Genomic DNA, 22243 nt, shown 5'->3' with positions numbered 1-22243 from the left:
ATTCCCGGGGTCCCTTCGTGTGCTTTCCATCACGCTCGCCAAGCCGTGCATTTAAAAGGCAGCCCGGAGCCAGCGGCAACCTCTCGGATCTTTGCCCAGATCAGCCTCCTTGAGAGACCGCGGCAGAGCAGGCAAGAGGCTGCTGAAGTTCTGAGCCCAGAACCCAGTGGTTCCGGTCTTAGGCTGTAGATAACACGCTTTACTACACCAAGAAAATCCGTCTCCATGTTCCTGGCTATTCATCCAGCGTTTGCCCTTGGTGTGAGGGCGCGGCTTATTAGAATTATGTTTTAATTGTACAATCCACGTGAGCAGCTTTCCAGATGAGTTTGCAAGATCACCTGAGTGTATTCCTTGGGGCCAACAATTTGTAAATTTGGTTCTGCACCTTCGCCCATGGGAACTCCCTTCTTCTACCCACCCCCTCAAGACAAAAAATAATTGTTACCTTGTGCAAAAACATTCCCTGCCACATGGGTTGGGCATTGTGGTCCAAGAAGAAAGGGAACTCCATGGACTCACGGAGTGTTATAACTGGAAAGTTCCTTAGAAGTCATTAAAAATAAGCCTGCCAGCTGACCGAGGACACTCAGAAAGTGTAGGGCCTCAGGGACAGTCATCTGGCTTATGAGCAGAGAACAGCCAGTCCTCCCTAATGCCCCTTCATGTGGACAGGTTCTTGGAACTGGACCTTTAACCCACATTTACAGAAACCAGGTGCGGGAACGCTCGCTGTCCATGGCATGATATCTTTGAGGATTCTATTTTTTCCTCACCAGCCTTATAAAGAAAGAACATTGAGGGAAAGGCCTATTGAGGACTTGAGGACCTGATCTTTTCAGTCCTCCTGCCTAATATGGGGAGAAGAGGGTGAGGAGCAAGGCTTGATCGTGGCCAGCCAAAGGCCTTGGTCAAACAACTCAGTTGCAGCACACGCTCGCTCTCCTCTGTCCTGGATCTTGCCTCTTTGGGGAGCCCTGTGTCATGGCCCTTTCTTCCCCTAACCCCAGCTTCACTCCCTTCCTACTCTCCCCACTCCCCCGCTCCCTGGCCCTGACCATGAGATTTTATTTGGGATTTTAAAATGAAACCAGGTGCTGCATAAAACAAAAGCAAAGTAATAGCAAGGAAAGACGAGCCAATGCCTAAGGAATGTGCTGAGTTTTATGACTCAGGCTGTCCTGGCACACAGCTCCGACTTCCACGGAGAGGTGGGTGCCCAGAGCACAGACCATACATGGCAGCCCCGGCCTCCCAGCCAGGCACGGTCCAGGCCGCCTGTGACTCACTTCACAAAAGCAGAGACTCTCGTTCCTGGTGAACCAAGACTCCCCGGAGCCGAGGCCGGAGCCAAATGCTCATCAACTTTTCCCGCTGGGCCAGTGCAGCCTGACCTCGCCAGGGCCACCCCGAGGTTCGCAGGGGAAGGAACCCGGGCAGAGGGCCATCCCGGGAAAGAAACCGGCTTCATGGACTTGGGCCAGTTTTGATGCTTTTAAGAGATGAATACGAGGGGAGCTGCAGAGAGACGTGGAAATCAGTGTGTATTGTTGTGGGGACAATGTCTGGGGCGCTCCAGGTGGCACCACTGCCACGGGCGTCTCTCCTGGGAGGAGGAGAGGGGGCAGTGGTGCCCCAGGGGTGTGGGTTCTTTGTGGCAGGCAGCGGGGGGGGGGGTGAAGACTGAAGAACAGCCGGTCAGATTCTGGGGGGTGTCTGGAGGCCACTGGGGACACAGTGGGGAGGTGTAGCCAAGTGCAGGAGGCCGGGCTTCACATAAACACAGGGACACCCAGGCAGGCAGCCTCACATTCTGAGAATTCTTTTCAAATGAGCAGAGCCGCGGGACGAGGTGCACATGTTTTCTGTTACTAAGAGACGGGCCGAGCTGGCTCCGGGGCCGAGACCGGCTGGCCAGCAGCGGTGGTGGGCGGCGGCCGGACTTGGTGACAAGGATCCCTGGGTTCTCCCTCATTACCGAGCTGCCGCCACCCCGGAGCAGGCTGTCACCGGGCGAACGAGAATGAACCTTGACTGGCTTACACGAGGGCTCCCCGAAGCGGCCTCATGGACCGGGGGGGGGGCTGAATTCCCCTGTTCCTCTTTCTTTTCCTTTCCGTGGAACACCCGCTGGAACGCTCTGGTGACTGTTCCATCGCTGCAGGAAAAGCTCTGCTTCACTTTGTCATTAAAGTCTTCTTACCTGGAAAAGACAGCTCTGAAGCCCCATGACGTCATAAATATTTATAGTGCGGACTGCGTCACTCCGGGCCCGCAGGAGAAAGGGCTCATTCAGGTTTATTTGTGATGTGGTGCGCGGGACGTGACATCCACCATCTGGGTCAGCCCCCCGCGCTGTTCCCCTGAGGCATGTTTATGGGGTGATTATGCCTGCATATTTGCTATATTTAGTCCCCTCCTCCCCTAACCCCCACTTGGCCTTTTAACACCCCACACCAGCAGAAAGCCGGGCCATGGCCTTGGGAAGCTTCCGACCTGACTGACAAGGCTCAGGGGCTCGAGCATGTGCTTGAGGCTTCTATGAGGTGGACGCAATGAGGGGAGGAAGGGGGGTGGCTTTGGAGGCCAAGGCCTCTCTGGCATGGGGCCGGGCCTGTGTCTAGCAGGTGGAGCTCTCAGGCGCGTCTGAGGGGCTTTGACAGGTGATGGCACAGCCCTAAGTGGCAAATGTGGATGGATGCTCATGGAACTTTCCTTCCCAGAGAACTTTCTCTGGACAGCATCTGTTGATCTGCAACTTGGGGCTGTGGAGCAGAGGCTGATGGGAACACAGGTCAAGCTTTGTGGGATAACCCAAGGCTGCCCCTCCCTCTCGGCCACACCTGGCTCCTGGGGAGGGGGGGGGCTGCAGCAGTAGTGGAGGGGGAGGGCCGCCTCTGGCTTCTAGCTTTGTGGCTGCCAGGCCCGGATGGAGGTGTTTCACTCTGGACCTCGGTGTCCTGCAGGCTCAGTACCTGCCTCAGATCAAATCGGCCACCTATTGTTTATCCTGGGAAGGGCCAGCTCTTGGCACGGTGGCCTGAAGCAGTGCCAGTGTGTTATTTTTAGAGACAGGAAAATGTTTGCTTTTTTTTGCAGCTGCTCTGTTTTTGGCACGCACCGGGATGGCGTAAAAAAAAAAGTTCAACTGAGAGATTCCAAGCCCTAAATTCATAGCATGTGACGTAGGCAGTAGTTCCACGAGTGTCTCTACAGGAGCCTTTGTGGAGCCTGAGCTCTTTCCCGAGCAGAACTTCTGGGCAGAGAAAGCACTCCCACCCCCACCCCACTGGCCCACAAAGCTCCTAGCCTGGAGAGCTGAGGAGTCCTTTCCCGAGTTGGCTGGTCTAGGCGTTACCTACGGTCCTTCCCTCCAGGCCTCTTTGGCTGCCAGTTCACCGCCAAGGCCTTCTCTTCAAACCCATTCTTGTAGGACGGGGACGCTGGCTGCTGACAGATTTAACTGAAATCACTTGGTAACCTGTAGTGACATAGCATGGTAAATGGTATACAAATAAAAGGATTCCTTGCTTTCTACTTTCTTTCTCCACAGCCTTTAAAAATTGCATTTTAATTACAAAAGTAAAACATGAATTCATTCTCCTTTGCACTTGATTACCTTTTAGATGACTTTTTCTTCTTGCTGGAGCAAACTCTCAGGTAGGTTTTCTTTTGTTCTCCTACCTTTCTCCCTTTGAGAGTGTATGTGGATAATACATTCTTCTGAGGTTTAGTGCCTGAGAATTTTTTTTTTTTTGATTTCTCTCTGAGGGTTTGTTTGGCTTGTTATAGAATTCTTAAATTTAAATATATTGTTCCTCAGCACTTCTAAGCTATCATTCCATTATTTTCTTGAATCTGCTAATGATGGATCTGGATCTCCCACCTTTGTAGGTGTTTCAGAACTGGCTTTTCCTCCTTGATGCTCTGGAGTTTGATTGTGAGAGCTCCGTTTGTGAGTTTGGTTGTGTAAGTTGATTCCTCTTGGGACTGATGGGCTCTTTCAATCTGAAGCTCAGGTCTTTCTTTAGTTCTAGGATGAGGGTGAGGAGGGAAGCCCCAGAAAGGTCAAATTCATCTGTATAATAAAGTACTGAGCAGGAGCGGGAAGGGCTTGTGTGAGTTTGGAGAGGGCAGTCAGGTGAAAACGGTTCTTGAGGATGGTCGGCGGGGACGAGGTGTTTCTTCAAGTTGCCTTGAACATTTCTTTTTTCAAGGCTTCTTCCTCCTCTTGTGAGTGGCCCACGCTCTTGCTCCATCTCTCCAGACAAGCAAATGCTCCTCAAATTGGAACTATCCCTGCCTTTGTGCAAAAAAAAAAAAAAAAAAAAAAAAAATTGACAGTGTGAGGTTTCCAAAACTGCATTGACCAGAAAAACAGAACCAACCATGTATTTATTTACTTTATAGTTTGCAGGTGCTGTGTTTTCCATTTTTGGTGAATCTGTCATTGATTGTGTCCTCCCCCCAAATCATTAGGTTTCCTATGTTCTCCTTCACCACCCCTCCTGTTAAACAATGACTGTTCCATTCCTTTCTATGTAAACACACTTCTGGATTTTGGTGCCGAAAGAAAGAAACCCTTTTTAAAGGGAGAGATTCTGAAATAATAACCACCCCTGGCTTTGAAAAATTAGGTTTTCGCAGAACAGAATTTTCCAAAGTAGGCCCCCTCTAGAGCAACATGTTACAAGTCTCTAGCAGATGTCATTACTGTGAAGTCCCCCCGCAAATCTCCCCCTGTCCTGGTTTGCCAGTCTATTGGATGGTCTGCCACGGAGACCCCCACTCGGCTTCTCGAAGTGTGGTCTGCAAGCTGGGCCAGCTGGTCTGCTTCAGAATAAATGCTTCCAATATGATAATGTTTATGTTTGTGTTTCTGGCATGAGTTGATAATTTTCTCATGATATTTAATATAAAACAGATCAGTGCATTTCTAGCTCATAAAGCCCAGTACCTTCCTTTCCATTATAACTGACCAGGGCTCTTTTTCTCTGCTGGGGAGCTGACTGCGAGTAAGCAGACCGTGACTCCCTCAGCGGCAGGGGTGGGCAGCCTGGAAGGGTTTGAGACCTTCTTCTCCACCAAGGGTGGACTCACTGTACAGCAGAGAGAGGCTGTCTGGGTAATGCGGGACCAGGGCTTCTACCTAAACAACCTCTTGGAAGCTTCTAGATTCATCTCCTGGGTGAATTTTCTGGAAGTTGGTCATAATCCTTCATGCTTTTTTAGAGGCTCTTCTGAGCCTTCCCCTTTCCTCAGTGGAATTCTTATCTTAAAATTCTGGACACAGTAGTGGGTGGGCAGGGACTTTTCCATCCCTTGACCATTGTTTTGGATTTCTCTAGATTTTTATATCTAGAAGTGCTACTAAATGTGGCCCTGGCCTCCTGTCTCGCAGGGGTGTCTTGGACGAAGGAAGCTGGTGCAGGCAGACAGCAGTACGGGTTGTGTGCGGGTGATCTGCTCACACATCCAGGGATGGGCTACACATAGGGACTGTGAAGGGTGGCCTTGGCGCCTGACTGGGGCTGTGTGTCAGCCGCTTACTCTTCTCTTTGAAAGAATGTGAAGCAAGGAGTGGGGAGAGGGTGAGATTTTCTGAACGGGAACAGCAGCTTTGGCATCTTTTGGCAAGTGCTAAGTATGTCTGAATTCTTTTTCTCTTTTACTACCAAGCTCAGCTCAAAAGTAGGCTGTTCTCATGGGCAGCTCCCTACACTGCCCGCTCACTCTTGAACTTACTGGAATTTGGTTTCCACTCTCTACCTGTCACTGAGCAGCATCCTTGGAGGTCTCCAGGATGATCAGTTTGGTAGAGGTTGTGAGGCTCATCCCCCGACTCATGCTCATGAACGACCTCACACAGAAGTCTCCCCAGACCTTGACTTCTGCAGCGCGCTAGTCTACAGCCTCTCCGCTTGTTTCTTCCCCCTCCTCTGCTCCTCCTCCTCCCTCCCTCTAAGTTGGCATCTCCGAGTCTTGTTACCATGGTACTAGCACCCTCTGCACTGGCTCCAGAAATCATCATTGTGTCTATAAGTCTGATCATGAACATTCTTCCCATCTCTGGAATGAATTTTTCAGTCTTTTCTACACAAGGACGTCCTATTCACATGGGAAACTATTGTCAAACACCTGGCAAGGACACTAAGGTCTTGTACCAGGATGTTAAGAGTGGAAAGGCGGGATAGATTCATAAACTCTTTTTTTTTTTCTAAAGATTTATTTATTTATGCATACAAGAACTGGGGTGCAGGCTAGAGATGCAGGGGGTGAGAGGATTCACCAGAGACAGAGTGGGGAGCAGAACAGGCGGAATGGTTGAAATATACTGCTGAGGGGAGCAGCCGGCAAGTCAGGAGAGGTCTGCTGCACCATGTGGGTAGCTCCCTGGCCGGGGATCCAACTTGTGCTGCCCTGGCTGCGGTTAGCTTCATAGGCTGCGTCTTAACCCCTTGCGCCACCAGGGAGGCCCGATTCATAAACTCTTTGGCAAATAAAATAAACAAGACTGATGGTTTCAGCTGGCATAAGGCAGGGAGGATGAGGAAGGAGGAGGCGTGATAGAAGTGGACAAAATTGGGGGCCAGCTTTGTAGCTTAGGTAACCGAGAGCTCAGGTGTACCTGTAGGGGACAAAGGAATACAACATGAAGGGGGAGATGTGTTTGAGGAGATCATAATGGTCGCTTCGTTAGGACATTTGACCGTACCATCTCTCTTGTCTTTTTTTGGCTTTTGACTCTTCCTCTCTTAGCGTTGCTAGAATTTTCTTCCTAAGACACGGATCAGACCATGCCATACTCCTTCTCAAAAGTTTTTCTGGGTTCTTATTAGCTGCGGTGGTTTAGATGTTCAGTCTCCTTAATGGGGGATTTGAAGCCTACACAGAGGCTTTGTTTGCTTTCTTTATAATCTTCTAGCACAACAGAACCCACCGTGCAGTTTCTCACCTTCTTGCCTTTTCTCAAGCTGTTCTCCCAATCTGGAAAGCCCTCCCCACTTTTTCTGCCTATGAAAATCCTGCTCATCCTTTAGGTTGCTGTTTGCACACGGCCTCCCGCATCACAGCTCCTCTCACCCCGGTTGGAATTAATAGCTCTTCCTTCAGTGTTTCCACAGTGAATTATTTGTATCGTTCCTGCTGCTGGGTACATTTGCTCAAGTGTATTTTTTTTTTTTTCTGTTGGTTGGTAAACTCTTTAAAACTAGGAAGTGTTATTTATCTCTATTTCTTACCAACTTCAAGAGGTGGCTTTCCTCCTATTTGTTGCTTATTAAATAATGAATGGGAAGGAGAGAGGGAAATTGATCAAGGTTAGACTGGTGGGGTGATCTGGGGGTCAGGGGAGAAGTGGTTGCTTGACCGGCTTGCTTGGCTTTAGCATATGGCAGAGTGGGGTGGAAGCTCTGTGTTGTGAAGAAGAAAATAAGAACAAGGGGTTCATATTGATTTATTTTTAATTTTTATTTTCTTCATTGTCCATTTTTTAATGCTCAGTGAAATAAGTCAGAGGGACTCCTCTTTAAAGACAGGGATCCCTGACCCAAGATCAAGTGTGCATACATTTTAGCTTCTTCCTCCCAGGTGGACAAGCCAAATCGCAAACTCCTCCCTCGGCAGGAGCTGATGGTTCTTCTCATTAAAAAAAGCACATGGTCTCCTTGTGTAATCAAGACTCCAGCATATTTGCTGTGTCGCTGCCACGTCCATTGTTGATGTCATAAAGAGACAGGACCTTGACTGATAATATGCTGATGACCCATTGCTATGCCCATTTATTCAACTGCAGAAAAGATAGGCAAGGGGTGTTCTGATTAATGAGAGTTCTTTGACCCTTCATTATTCTCTTCCTATGTTATTGTTTCATCAACCTGTATTTATTTTTAGCAGCACAAAGGGAGAATGAAAAATACTATCTTTTCATAGTGTGAATCTTAGCATAATAAAATTCATGGCCTGCCTTCTGGATGTGCTCACACAAATACATGCCTATTATGTTTAGGTCTATAGTATATCTATTATGTTTCCATACCTGCTCCATGCATTCTGTTCTGTGTACCTGTGTAACTATGTAACCACCCATGTCCCCGTTTAGCTTAGTCTGCCATTACTAAAAGGACTGCTAGTTGGGATTAGAGACGGAAAGAAACAGAGATGATTTATATCCTAAATATTTCAATTTTCAGTCAGCTGTTTTCCATGGTTACTGAGGGATACACACGCACCACATATGTGTATATATATATATATTATATAATATATATCACATTATATATATGTGTGTGTGTATATATAGAAATTAAATGCTAGCAAATGTAACCATTTTGTTTCTAGCTGAGTTCTGGCCCCAAACCCTTAGCTTGAACCAGTGAGAGTCCCCTGGATGCTTTGGGCTTCAAGCTGGGCTCCTACCTTCTGCTGTGGCCAGAAGATGTTGAGTTGCAATAAATGCTTGCAAGGATTCTGCTTGGAAACCATATTTTGCTTAGAAAGAGACCGAGAATTATAGCTGGTGATGTTACCTGTTAGGCGGGATGGGGTCTCAGCGATCAGCTCATTCAACCACTCTTTTCACAATGAGCTTTGAGTCAGGCTTCAACTCAGGTGATCTGACTCCACTGTAATGTCTCAGGGATGGAAAACACTTTCAGTATAATGTAGCTATTCTCACTAGACAGGGTGGAAAGTCACTTATAGAGGCTGATGTAGGCAAAATTAATTTTGAAGGATGGATTGAGGTAGATTCTCTGCTCTCACCCTGTAACGCCATTGAAAACTAGGACCCAATTAACTGCTGTTTAACTATATCGGCAAGGAATCCCAAGGGATCCAGCAATTTTCCTGTCCCCCTTTGCTGTTGCCACCAATACCAGCAGGATTCCATTTCCTCCCTTTACAGATCTGACTACAGAATTACAAACCCCACGTGAACTTGGGCAGGTGAGAATTCTAATGCCAGGCCGTCGTGGGTGAGGAGAGATGTGTGCTTATCACCCTTGGCATTCCTCTTTGCTCCCCTGTGGCCACGTGCAGCTCGGAGAAATGGTCAGTGGCCAAGTGGAGCCACATGATAACAAACATGGCCTTGAGTCTTAGCTGAAAATATATTTATTCAACATGACAGTAGGAATAGTATATATGATCTTGGATCAAATTCAAGTGGGGGGCATTGCAGGCTGCGAGGCCAGGCCCACATGCAGGGAAGATGGAGGGGGATGTCTGTTCAGCAAGGGGTCAGGGGGGCTCCCTCCCAGAGGAATCAGCTTCCCAGCTGGTGATTATCTTCTTAGTATTTCTGGCTCTTTTCAACCACAAAGAAAATGCAAGGTTGGTGTGGGGTTTTAAGGAAAAAAAAAAAATAGCCCAAATAAGACCCACTTCTGTCTGTTGAGCGAGCACAAAGCAGGGCAGCCGACTAGTTAGAGTATTTTCAGTAAGTAGCAGCCATTCCGCAACAAGATTAGCACTTGAATTAGCTGAGAGAACTTGATTCAATCACCTTTTAATAACTAGCTATCAGATGAAAAAGTGAAGGGAAAAACTGCGTGATTTGTGCCTGGGCCACGTTCACAGTGGCTTCTATGTAATCTCATTTTGGGAAAAGTAAATTTGATCCTTTTAAGTTAAAATGGTTCATCATTTCTTAAAACGAGCAAGGGAGATTGTATGTGGGTGCATGCAGTGGGGAACCACTCAAAACAGTCTCTTCTGCACCTTTATGTATTTTCATCAACTACCAGAGTCACAGGAGGCTCTCTAATGGATGCAGAAAATTCTAGTTTGAACACACAGTGTTTCATTGTCCCTTCACTTGAATGGGGAACTCTCCTTGCATTCATATAATTATTTAGATTGAAAAACATACCATTCTCCCTCCCCACTTAACATCTGAGTTGCCAAACTTCATGAAGTTAAATGCAATTAGGGCCTCCCCTGGTGGCGCAGGGGTTGGGCGCTGGGCTGCAAAGCTACCTGCAGCCTCTGCAGTGCAGGTTCAATCCCCAGCCGCTGGTGAGGGTCCCACATGGCGCACAGACCTCTCCTGTCGCGCCTGCTGCTCCCCTCAGCAGTGTACTTGGTCGGTCTGCCTGTTCTGCTCCCCGCTCTGGCTCTGGTGGATTCTCTCACCCTACTGCGCTTCTGACTGTACCCAGTGCTTGTATAAATAAATAAATCGTAAAAAAAAACCTTAAAAGAAAAAAAAAGATAAATGCAATTATTCATCTGTCCTCCCCACTCCACTTGCAGTAGAGTCAATAAAAGGATGATAAGCAGGAGAGGGTAAGGCTGTTGAACACCTTGAAACATCACTGATTTCAGTAAGGAGTGGGCCTACTGGCTTACATAGTAACAGTTGGCATTAATTATAACCATGCTTGTTCAAAACTTGGGTTTTGCAGTAGTTATAACTAGCGGGGGACATTTCCTAAACCTATTTAAAACACACTAAACAGTAGAAAAAAAAAAGAACAAAGGCAGACAAACAAAACCTTGAGACTACCAAGTCAAGGATGGCAACCAAGAAAGAAAAAGAAACGAGAATATAGCCAACCTTTTTTTTAATTAGAGTATATTATACTTCCAAACTGGATACACTAGAAATTGGCAATGCAACATAAGATGCAGTTACTGTCAAAATGACCCTGTACAGCCTTGTAATGCAAAAAAGCTTTATACAATACAAATTTTCAGTAATGTACACAAACCTTGACAGGGTGGCCAGCTGAACATAATATGAGGAGTTAAAAAAAAAAAAAAAGGAAGAAAGTGCTGAGAACTCTAATTGCAGTACTAGATGGAAAATAAGCTCGCTTTCTTTGAGAATGCATAGTGAAAACAGCATTGAAGTGAGTTGGCAGGTGAATTTCTTGAAGACGTTAGTGTTTTACACGGAAAGGATATCTCTGGAATACATCCTTCCCTGAGTATCAAACTGCAAACCAAATCCAGGGGGTACATATTATCTCGGTGGAGTCTGAAAAATGCTGTAGATTTTTTTCTTTATTAATAACAACAATAATAATAATAATAATATAAAAAGTCAAACAAACTCCAAACACACCTTTTCTCACTCAGAAAACTTTTATAATTTACCAGAAAGATGGATGACTCTTTCCAAAGTGCTAAAAAAGTTGCCCAATTACATTAAGCATAACTAAGTCATTCAAATACAAGTTCAGTGGCAAGCGGTGAAATGCATGGCATTTGAGCAACAAAACGGCTCCTTCCAACACCCTCTCAACTTTGAAAGTTTCAGCTTAGGACCTCATATTGCACAAGGGGCATGCTGTAACATCTGCGGTCCTAATGGGCAGGGTCACCCCTTCAGGTTTTGAACCTGCTGGTGCTTACGCATGACTTGCCTTGCCTGCCAGCCTCTGCAGGATCACCGGTGGCCCTCGGCCGTCGCCACGGAACTTGAAATTTTGAAAGCACATTACTAGCCAAGTGGCACATTCTCCATCATATGGGGATAAAGACATGACTTGAAAAAAAAAAAAACCAACCCGCCCATCAGCCCCATCTTCTTGGAGTGTATTGTCCATACTGCCTAGTGTCTTTGACCGAGACTTTGACATGGAGAGGTCGAATAATGTTTCGGCCAACGAATGTCTCTGCTGGAGAGTGACCGAGGATGTGGGAGGTCCCCCTAGCTGGCTCAGCCTCCCCACCCCGGGGACATCTCCTTAGTGTAAACAGGTTTGCCACTGCGGCGGAGGGAAGTGTGCAGCACACCTGCTAGGTCTGGGGGGAAAAAGGGGCCTGGAGGTGGACCGTGGTGTGGACAGACAGCACAGTCTCTTGGCTCCCTGCAGAACTGTACCCATCCCAAGGGGCTCTCAGTAGAACGAACTGACTACAGGAAGAAAATGAGGGATGCCTTTCTTTCCCCTGGTGAGACGGATGGAAAAAAAAATCCCAGCCCTAGATAACACCTGATGGAAAACAGCAACGCAGTAAGAAAGCATTTCTCCTATACACCAGTTCTTCAATAGATAAATAATATATAAACTTTTATATTCCAAACTTCCCATTATTATACAAAGCACATTTCTTCCTGCTCTTTTGGCCTGTTCCATACTGAAAATTCTGTTGCCTTAAAAATACAAGCAAAGATCCTATTCAGCCAAAGATTCCGTTCCTTTTCTTTCTTTAAACCACCCTTTACCTTTCAGGGTTTAGCAAAGGGCTGGGCCACCAATTCACATCTGCTTCTTGCTGCAATAAAGTGCTGCACACAGTTGCCATTTTAATGACCACAAAATAAGAGCTTTTAAATAAGTATAAAGTCGGCTCCTAGCAGGTTACATCTACCAGGCGTTAACAAAATGGAATAGAGAGTCATGAATACCGCGGAGAGCACCGCTGTAGCCGGGCCATCTGCACGCACAGGGGGGACTTCTGGGGCGTAACTGCACCTGACCGACAGCACCTTCTTGTTGGGCCGTAAAATGTCAAAGAGGTTGTGACTAGATTTTCAAACATACAGTTTCCTTGTTCCATATAAAAGGTACATTTTTCTTCCTTTTATTTTACTTTCTTTTTCTTCTGCAGATGAGAAACAAAAACTAGTGCAAGACCAAAGCACTGTGCAAAACTGCTGTTTCTTTTTTTTCTTTTTTTTTTTTTTTAGTCTGAGCATTTATACCCAGAGTATATCCAAACCCCTTTTAATCTCCTTGGCTGGATTTCTCAACCATAAAATTTTTCACTCATACAATTATTTTTTTCCTGCAAACAAATGGTAACCACTGAATTAATACATCATATATATACATATATATATGTGTGTATATATATATATGTATATATATATATATATATATAATCTGCCCTTAAAAAAATGACGCACTGTGTGTGTGGCCCGCAACCGTTGTAGGCTGGGGGCACACACAAAACACACTCTGTTTTGTGATGTCAGCTGCAGTGCTGCAAGATATTTCTTCCAGACGGGGCTCTTCCTCCCACCTTCGTCAGCACAGAAGACGGGCGTGCAGGGTCTCCGGGGCCCTGGCGGAAATCTCCAGCAGCACTGTAGAGCCTACCATTCCTTCCGGGACTGAGCACCAGGCCCTACCACTCCGTAGCCATAACATAGAGAGGGAGAGGTGATGGAGGAGCTTAGGGATAGCGGCTGCAGTGGACGAACCACCCAGGGGGAGAACGTTCATGGCGGTTAAAGAATCCAGTACAAAGAATGTGCAATCAAAATGGCACGGGACACACAGTCTTAGCTTTCAGAATCCAGACGTCCTCACACCCCATTCACCCAACAGAAAACAAAATGCACCAGTAGATAAGCTTACAAGTGCTGATTGCTATTAAGGACACTCTCTTAGGGTTTTTAACAAGACAAAATTCCTTTTTTTTTTTTTTTTTTCAGAGAAAAGTACGGCGAAGGGCTGGGGGTGGGAGGCATGCCTCTGAAGGTAGAAGTATGCGGCAGGTCACCTCTCTGAAGACTGGAGAAAGCAGCTTTCAGGTCAATGCGGTAGGTAACACACAGGCCAATTCTCTATTCCTTGCTAAAGATCTACAGTACACGTGTTCAGACCCCGGACGGGGCCTGCGGGTTTTGCAGCAACATACACCTGCTGGGGTTGTGTTTAAGTTCTGTGGGTTTTTGTTTCTTCCTGTCTGTCTGTTTTTGGTACAGAGCCCGGCTGCCCTCAGACAGTCTCTGCTCTTTCTCTTAGCCCGAGATAGGCGAGGAAGGAGTGTTTGGGCGAGGGGATGCTGGGAGGCGCAGTCTGAGGCCGGGGAGGGTGGAATGTGAGATCCAAGTGGTTCTTGGGGTACAACATTGTCAAGGGAATGAGATGGGCAAAATCCGAGTTCCGGAATTTGTCGAAGCGCAAAGGGGAGCCGTCGAAGGCCAAGGCCTTGAGTGCCAGGTTGGGCTCGGAGCCGCCGCTGCTGTGCGCGGCGGTCAGGGCCACGGTCTGCAGGGCCTGGGAGGCGGACATGACCGACAGGGGAGACAAGAGATTCCGGGGGCTCCCGACCACCAGAAGCGGGGCCCCGGGGACGGCCGGGTCCTGGGGGGCGGGACACGGGCCCTTCTTGTCCTCCTCAGGACCGTCCCCGCTCTGGTGCTTTTTGACGTGGCGGCTGAAGACGAAGGGGTGGGTGGTCTTGAACAGGCACTCTTCGCAGCTGAAGGTCTGGCGGGGGGCGTGCTTCAGCTTCTTGTGCAGGTTGAGATTGTCCTTGCGCTTGCAGCTGTAGCTGCACTGGTCACAGTGGAAGGGCCGCTCCCCGGTGTGGACCCGCACGTGCTCGATGAGCTTGTTGGCCGTCTTGGACAGGTAGCCGCACTGGTCGCACTTGTAGTGGTTGCCCAGGCGATGCTCCCGGGTGTGCGTCTCCAGCTCCAGCTGGTTGGCCTTCACCGTCTGGCAGATCCGGCACTTGTACTCCATCTTGTAGTGGGTCTTGAGGTGGCACTCCATGGCAGCGGGGCGGTTGGTGGAATAAATGCAGAATGGGCACCTGCCGAGGGGAAGCAACCAGAAGGGGTTCAGCCCGCGTTTCCGCCGCTCCCGCCTTCACCCTCCTCTCCAGCCTGTCCTGCCCCCTGCCCAGCCCGGCCCTGCCGCCTCTCCGGGGGGGGGGGGGAAGGGGACCCTCCTTGCTCTCGCTGCTGACAGAGCAGTCCCCACTAGGGAGGCGCCCCCCCGGAGGCACGCTCAGCCTCCCCCGGGTCTCCTGGCTGCAATAGCAGGACACCAGCCCTCGGAAGGCGAGCACAGAAAGGGGAGGACTAAATACCGTAGCTCCCCAGGACACCCCACCAACCCCTGGGAGCCCTCCCCGTTCCCAGCCCCCCGACACAGCTGAGGTCTAAACCTCCTGACCTCCCCTCTAGCTGGGAGCAACACAAAGAATTGACTTTTCATGCACCACACCAAGCACACGCAGAAAGGCTAAGAGTTTTAAAGAACAGCTTATAAGGGGAGAGCTACCTCCAGCAAACAGAAAGTCACAGGGGTCAGATCGTGCTGATTAAGGGGGGTTAGGATGAGAAGGCCTGTGTGTGTGTCAGTGTGTGAGTGTCTGTTCAGAGCGATGGCCCCTCACCCGTCTCCTGGCCTGGCTCCCAATCTAGCAGGGAAGGGGGCGGAGGGCCGGGACAGGGGCGGGAGAAGAAGGCCCACCCACCAGCCGCCAGCCAGGGACAAGGAGGGAGGGCGACACGTCTCTCGGGAGCTTGACGATGATATTTGTACATGATCCCATCACAGAAATAATCCGACTGGATGGTAAATGCTCGCGGGCAGGCCCGTGACTCTGCAGTGCCCGGGAGGTGCCCGTGCAAGACTGGACTGGCCTCCGCGTGTCATGGGGGCAGGTCGGCCCCAGCTCCGTCGCCTGGCCGGGCTCTAACTGGATCTACCCCGGGGCAGAGGGGCCCCTCGTGGCTCGGCTCTCGTTCTGTGCAGAGAGGCCGCACTCCCCCGCCTCCAGGCTGTGCGGAGGGGCAGGAGGAGCCATGAGGACGTGTTTACAAGTCTGCGCAGCTTCCCGGGAGAGGCCGCCAGGCTGCAGTCAGTGGCTGCTCTGAGGGCTGTGGCGTGTGTGCTCTCTTGACAAAAAGGATGCAAATGCAGAAGTGGCTGCCTCAGCGCTGGCCCGGCACCTGGGGCGGGCGTGAGTGTCCCCTGAGGGTTTGGAGAGGTGTTCAGCAGAGCCCACCACGACCCAGTGCACCGTGCACTGCTCCTCAGCGCCAAGCTCGCCGTTAGCCCTGGGCCCTCAGCTCACAGAAGAGTGCACACGAGAGAAATATAAAGCCCATTCCCAGGTCAGGTGCACACACAACCCCTACGCCAAGCTGGGCCTTACCTAGAGGAGTCTGAAACTCACCACTGTCCTGAGCTACGGCAAAAGAAAAATAATAGTATAATCTTATTTGATCTGCATTACGAACAGGATATAGAGTACAAGCAGTTCCATCACAGAAAAGCAATTTAGACAGCGGCGGTCTGTTTCACGTTAAGGACATTTCTGTGACCCACAGCTCAATCTTTCTTTCGCTGCTCAGGCAAAGTGCTAAGGGTGGTCCGTGCGCCCGTGATTTATCGTAAAGACACGCTCTCAGGCAAATGAATTCTCTGATATGGCAAAGGGAAAACAAAACAAAACAAAACAAAGACTCACTGTATATAGCCAGAAGGCATTATCAATTTTTCCCAAGTATTCTTCTACTTGGCCATCCTAGAATATAAACTATTACACAGGGGACTGTTAGCACCGCATGGGAAGTGTCTGTACCGGAAAACATCAGCGTTCCCTGGGCATTCTCCCCCAGGGGTCGAGGCTCCGGACTCCTTCGGTCCCCACGAAAGGCTAATGGCAAAGCCACAAGTGGACTGGGCAGCAGTTAATGGGTGTGACTGGGCTACTGGGAAGGGCGATGACGCTAGGCCAACCACAGAAAATGGCTCTTAAAAACTTTTTTTTCAAAAAAAATAAGAATTCACAAATAATTAGAAAGGGTCAGTGGGCACAAACCCAGTCGAATCCCCAAATGAGCAGTTGCTGGGAATGCCCCGTTTATGGGTTGTTTGGAATCCGCCCTCCCCCAACCCGTGGTACCCCCCCTTCCCCTCCCAGCTAGCCGCTCCCCCACCCCAAGTGGAACAAAATGGATTGTGACAAAATAGGCACTGCTCCCCGACTCCTGTTCCCATCAGCTTTTGGGGAGGGCGCCCCTGGCCAGACGGAGCCCCGTGGAGCCAACCCCACGTGGTCCCAGCACTTCTGGGCCTTTCTGGGTCTCTCCACCTTGCCCATCCTGGAGTCTGCTGCCTCTCTGCAAGTTGAGTTACACGCACAAAAATGTTCTAAAACAAAAGGGTTTTTTTTTTTTCCTGGTAATAAGCAAAATGTAATGTTTCCCTCTTTTAATTACATGATCATTTCAGCTAAAAACGGGTCATTAGGCCTTGACAATTGTGTCTTTCTGAGCCCGTTCACATCGCGTCTTTCTCTGGAGCAGACCAGCAGTGATTCTGGTCTCAGACTCACAGAGGAGGACTGAATTCTGGTAGTGCCAGGACATCAGTTCCCTGAGGGTGGAAATTACGTTTCACTCCTTGCGTGCTCCTTGGCGCCTATGATCCAGCCAGATACACCGTGTGCTGAGTAATAACCTACTGGTCTCGCCTCTGACCGGAGAGCTTCTTGCAAATATTGGTTAAGGATGACACTCGCTATCCAGGTCTTTGGGGAATCCATGAATAACACGTGACTGGAAATGTCAGATCTCATGACGTCTAAACCAGGGAGATCCCAATTCCAGTTCCTGGGCAGGTGGCAGGCATGTTTGCAGAAGACGCAAGGCACACACATGCTCTGTGCATGTAAAATGTTGCCTCCTGCCAACCTGGGGCGGTTCCAATTTTTGAGGGCAGGGTAGCGATGGGTGGTTGAAATGCTTGCTTAAAAGATTTGTGGCAAATCATCTAAAAAATCAGCAGTAACTGAAGTGACAGCGTAACCCTGTGTTCTTGGGGCACTAACCCCTGAGACCATTAACATCCAGTTTGAACAAAACTCCAGCAGCTAGGACGAGTTACCCTGTGTGCCCAGCTGCTCCGACACGCCCTCTGTGAAGTGCATCTCTTGCTGACGTCTGTTGAGCATGCGGGGCAGGTCTAATGCCTATCCAACTGGCTAACTCCTCTCATGCCAAACTTCCCCTCTCCAGGACCCCACGACCTTCAGGGGAGGGGACGGGGTAGGGGTGGGGACAGGGCACTTAATAACAACACAGTAAAAGGTTCTGTACTTGCTTTCCTTACTTGAGCCCACCGGTGGGGACAGTGTGGCATTTCTTATGCTCCAGCAGCTGTTCGGGGGTCTTCATGAACTTGTGGCACACGTCACACTCAAACATCCGGGTGATGAGGTGTATCTGCAGATGGCGCTCAAACATATTCTTCGTCTTGCAGACAAAGTTGCAAAAAACGCATTCGAACCCTGGAAGGACCGAAGCTGGGTGTACAGGTGCAGGGGGCAGAGGGCAGGAGGGTGGAGAGGTTCTCTTCTCCCACCTCCCCAGCTGAACCCTTCCAGGAGCTGTTCCCTGAATCTCTGTGCTAAAAGGCGTTAAACACACAGTTAGGGTGCCATAGCCCGGGTCCTTCCACCCCATATTGGGATGCAAATCAAGTGAAAGGGAAATGCAAATTTTAGCTCCTATGTATGATGCTGTTCCTAGGTCTAATGGCATTTTGCCTAATATCACTCCTCTCAAGGACTTATTTTCAAGGTTGGACTACCCCCTGGAGTGGCGAGGGTGGGGCAGGCACACCACAGCTCCTTTACCTTTCTCTGGCTTCTCCTCGCTGTTCAGGGAGGGCTGGCTCCCAGGCACCACAGAGATGACCAGCAGGTTGTTCCCAGTCTTGTTTTTCTGGGAACTGTCTGAATCGTCTTTGCTGTTGGCGGAATCACTCAGAGCTGAGAGGGATGATGAAGAGGGGCTATTTGATTCGCTGGGTGTCTTCCTGTCTTCCCCTGAAAAAGAAAAATAACCTTTGGAGATGAAAACCTTAGAGCAACAGTCACAGGGGAGGGGATGGAATTGGGTCTCAGGGTGACGCCACCGCTGGGGGCACAAGCGGATGTTTCCAGCAACACCAGTCACCCCCCCAACCCAGGAGGCGAGGTCCCAGTGACCTGTGGTGGTGATGCTGTGGCGCTTGCAGTCATTTGACAAGTGTTTATTGAGGTCTTATTATAATTAAAACAAACAACAATCTCTATGATGGAGTGAATGTGACTGTTACAAGGTCCCAGGAACTGACTTCAGCCTTAAATGCATTATCTCATTTTAAGGTCTCCCAAAACCCTAGGAATCACCCCCATTTCACAGTGAGGTTAAACTGGCTGCGGTCGCAGGGCTGGGAAGAGGTGGACAGAGATTCCAGTTGGCCTGACTCAGCCACCCAAGGCGTTCATCAGTACACTGGGCTCTGCCTCCAAGCCAGGAGTAAACAAGCCACTAGGCCATTAACATCTAAGGGCATCAAAAATTATATATATATATATATATTTTTTTTTTGACAATAACCTAAAGTCTGGGGAGAGAAAAATGGAATATGCTATTGTGAGGTTCTTAAAATACATATGAAGTGGCATAATAACATTGAAGGTACACTGTGATAAAAAAAATATTACATTGTTCAGGACTCAGGAGACACACTATTGTAAAGATGTTAATTTTGTCCACAAACCAATTCAATGCAACCCCGCAGTTTTAGGTTAAGGTGAAAAATACAAGATTTTGCTTCAGTTCCTTCCAATCAATCAGTCAAGTAATTAATGATTGTAAACTCCAAAAATGAACTTCCTATGTTAGGAGATGAAAAAATAAATCATATATTACAGATAGGTACAAAAGTCTGAAAGTGAGCAAAGCTCTAATGGCCACAGATAAAGAGGGAAATCACCAGCGTTATATGCTTTGTTTTATTTGTTTTTCACAATTTTCTAGTGACCATAAATTACGTGTTTAATTAAAAAAGCATTTTTTAAACAAGGAATAAGGAGAAAAGATTGTTTTTTTAAAAATTATTTATTTATTTATTTATACAAGCACTGGGTACAGTCAGAAGCTTGGGAGGGTGAGAGAATTCACCAGAGCCAGAGCGGGGAACAGAACAGGCAGACTGACGAAATACACTGCTGAGAGGAGCAGCGGGTGCGGCAGGAGAGGTCTGCGCACCATGTGGGACCCTCTCCCAGCGGCCGGGGATTGAACCAGCACTGCAGAGGCTGCGGGCAGCTTCGCAGCCTAGCGCTCAACCGCTGCACCACCAGGGAGGCCTGAAAAGATTTCGTTTTTATAGTGTCTTCAGACTCTGTTTTTGAGAGAACTACACTTAGGTCCAGGGCAAACAATTCTTAGTTCAGTTAAAAATTTTTTAAATCTTCCTAACAGAACTAACCCAGTTTCTGTACAGACAGGCACTCACTGACCCATGAGGAAGGTTGGCTTTACGCCTTGAAACAGCGCCCCCGTACAGGAAGCCACGTGAAAGCTAACATCATTATTACCAGTCTCTTACTGAATTTTAACCAATTTAGCAGTAACCCTCCTGCCCACCTGTGCCTAGGCAGGTGCTCCTCCTCATCGCCAGCCTTCTCCTTTGCAAAGCAGCAGCAGCTCTTCTCTCAAGTATGCAGGCCTCCCTTTAAACACACCTATCAACAAACTGTCCCTCTGGAAGCAGCTCTTTCTGCCTATTTGTGTATGTGCAAGCATTCTTTACCCTTCTCCCCTTTGTTAATAATCCTGCCTGTTTGGATACATATAAAAAAAATTAACCAATTTAGTTAATTTTGTAGTCAAATAGAGTATTTTCAATGAGGTGCTAACACCCTGATATTGCTTCACCAAATCCATCCTTTCAGGCTGTTCTTACCAACAGATTATTGCAAGTGATTACTTTAAATTAGCTTTTACAATGAGGACATATTCATTTTAATTACCATCTTTAAGAATAGCCTCAAGTACCTTGGACCTTAGGGCACTGGCCACCATTGCCTGAATCAATACCTTTATAAATACACAAGCTCCTGGAGGCCACAGAGAGGGAAATCAGCCTTTAAGCTTATCTTTCTTAGCTTCTCATCTCAGTCCTCATTGGTTTTTTTGTTTGTTTGTTTGTTTTTGCTCTATCAGTAGGGAGGAGCCAGGGTGCCCTCCTGGTTTCATCCAAGGCTCATTCTGGTCCACGTAGTCATTTACCATCTGCACTACAAGATTCCTGAACTACACCCTTGCACAGGTAGTGCAGCCTCACCCATTACTAGGATCCTGGGACCGCCCAGGAAGGAGAACTCAAAGGAGCTTAAATCTTTCATAAAACACTCCAACTTGAGAAATCGAAACCATAAATAATCACCATCTTGCTGCCTCAAAACCACCACCATTACAGTTTTGGTGTATACTTATTTTCCTGTTTTGAAAAAGAAAGCATCTCTTTTTAAAAATCCCTGCCTCTGAGTAATCTAGTGGCTTTGAGCGAGGGCTTTCCACCCAGAATCCTTGCATCTGAATCTTACCTGTGCCACTTAAGAGCTGTATGACCTTCAAAGAGGTATTTAAATTATCTCATAAATTTTTATATGGAAAGCACTAGGAAAAATGCCTGGCTCATGGAAAGCATTATAGAAGAATATATTATTGCTGTTCTATTACAAAATCACCATGTAATATTTGTAAAATATAACCCTTTTCCCCATGTTGATTTATATAGCTGGCACATGGTTGGCTCTCAAAAAATTATGAAAATAATTATGAAATAATAGTTTTAAATGATAGTATTAAATCCATTATCTTTCTCTAAGTATTTCTTTAAAATTAAAGTTAATATTTTTTAACTTAAAATTGATACTCCATTGGTTGATTTCCCCCCCCATTTCTGTGGATAAATGCTCAAAATAGAGATTACTGGATCACATTTTCAAGTACTTTGGTATGTACTACCTAATTAGGTTCCAAAAGTTTTACCATGTTGCCAGGCCAAAGCCCTAAATATCATCACCTGACAACAGAAGGCTACACTATAAAACACTACAAATCACTGTAATAGGTCTTCTAACTTAATAGGTACAACATTAACTGCTCTTGAATTTAATTTGATTGTTACTGAGGTTAAACATTTTTTCTCCCGTTAAGTGATTAGTTTTCATTTCTTTTATTATGAACTGACTATTCATGTTCTTAGTGAATTCTTCAGTTAGTTACCTGATGGGCTTCTAATCAGTTTATTTGAATTTTCTTTGTAGTAAATACATCAGTGTTTTGGTCATTTAATAAATACATTTTTCAGGCAGTGATTTTTTTTCTTTGTTTCCTTCTCTCATATTTTCTTTTGCAAACAAATTTTTATGTGTCAAATTTCTCAATTCTTTCCTTTGTGACATGTATCACTTATACCTTCTCACTCTGCAACTTTGATAAATATTCTATTTTTTTTTTTTTAAATTTTATAGAGGCATGTTTATTTATTTATTTGCTTGTTTTTTTTTTTGTTTATGCATGCACTGGGTACAGTCAGAAGCGCGGGAGGGTGAGAGAATTCACCAGAGCCAGAGCGGGGAGCAGAGCAGGCAGAAGGACCGAAGTACACTGCTGAGGGGAGCAGCGGGCGGCAGGAGAGGTCTGCGCGCCATGCGGGACCCTCCTCCGGTGGCCGGGGAGCAGCCGGGGATCGAACCG

At 47.6% G+C, this 22243-nt stretch overlaps 1 protein-coding gene across 1 annotated transcript in view; it reads right to left on the bottom strand.

The window, feature by feature from the left end:
• Positions 1 to 13676: 13676 nt before the first annotated feature.
• ZNF827 (zinc finger protein 827) overlaps positions 13677 to 22243 on the bottom strand; it is a gene marked incomplete at its 3' end in the record, with an annotated part of 150832 nt that continues 142265 nt past the window's right edge. The window contains exons 12-14 of the mRNA XM_084245844.1: positions 18340 to 18531; positions 17814 to 17991; positions 13677 to 14499 (exon numbers count right to left, since the gene is read on the bottom strand). Coding sequence (XP_084101970.1) covers positions 13677 to 14499; positions 17814 to 17991; positions 18340 to 18531 — 1193 coding nt within the window. The remainder of the gene's footprint in view (positions 14500 to 17813; positions 17992 to 18339; positions 18532 to 22243) is intronic.

This window comes from Talpa europaea (genome assembly GCF_964194135.1).
Source record: "Talpa europaea genome assembly, chromosome: 10".
Classification (NCBI taxonomy): Eukaryota; Metazoa; Chordata; class Mammalia; order Eulipotyphla; family Talpidae; genus Talpa; species Talpa europaea.
Note: the sequence above shows the minus strand (reverse complement) of the source record. Positions and strands in the feature narration are given on the sequence as shown.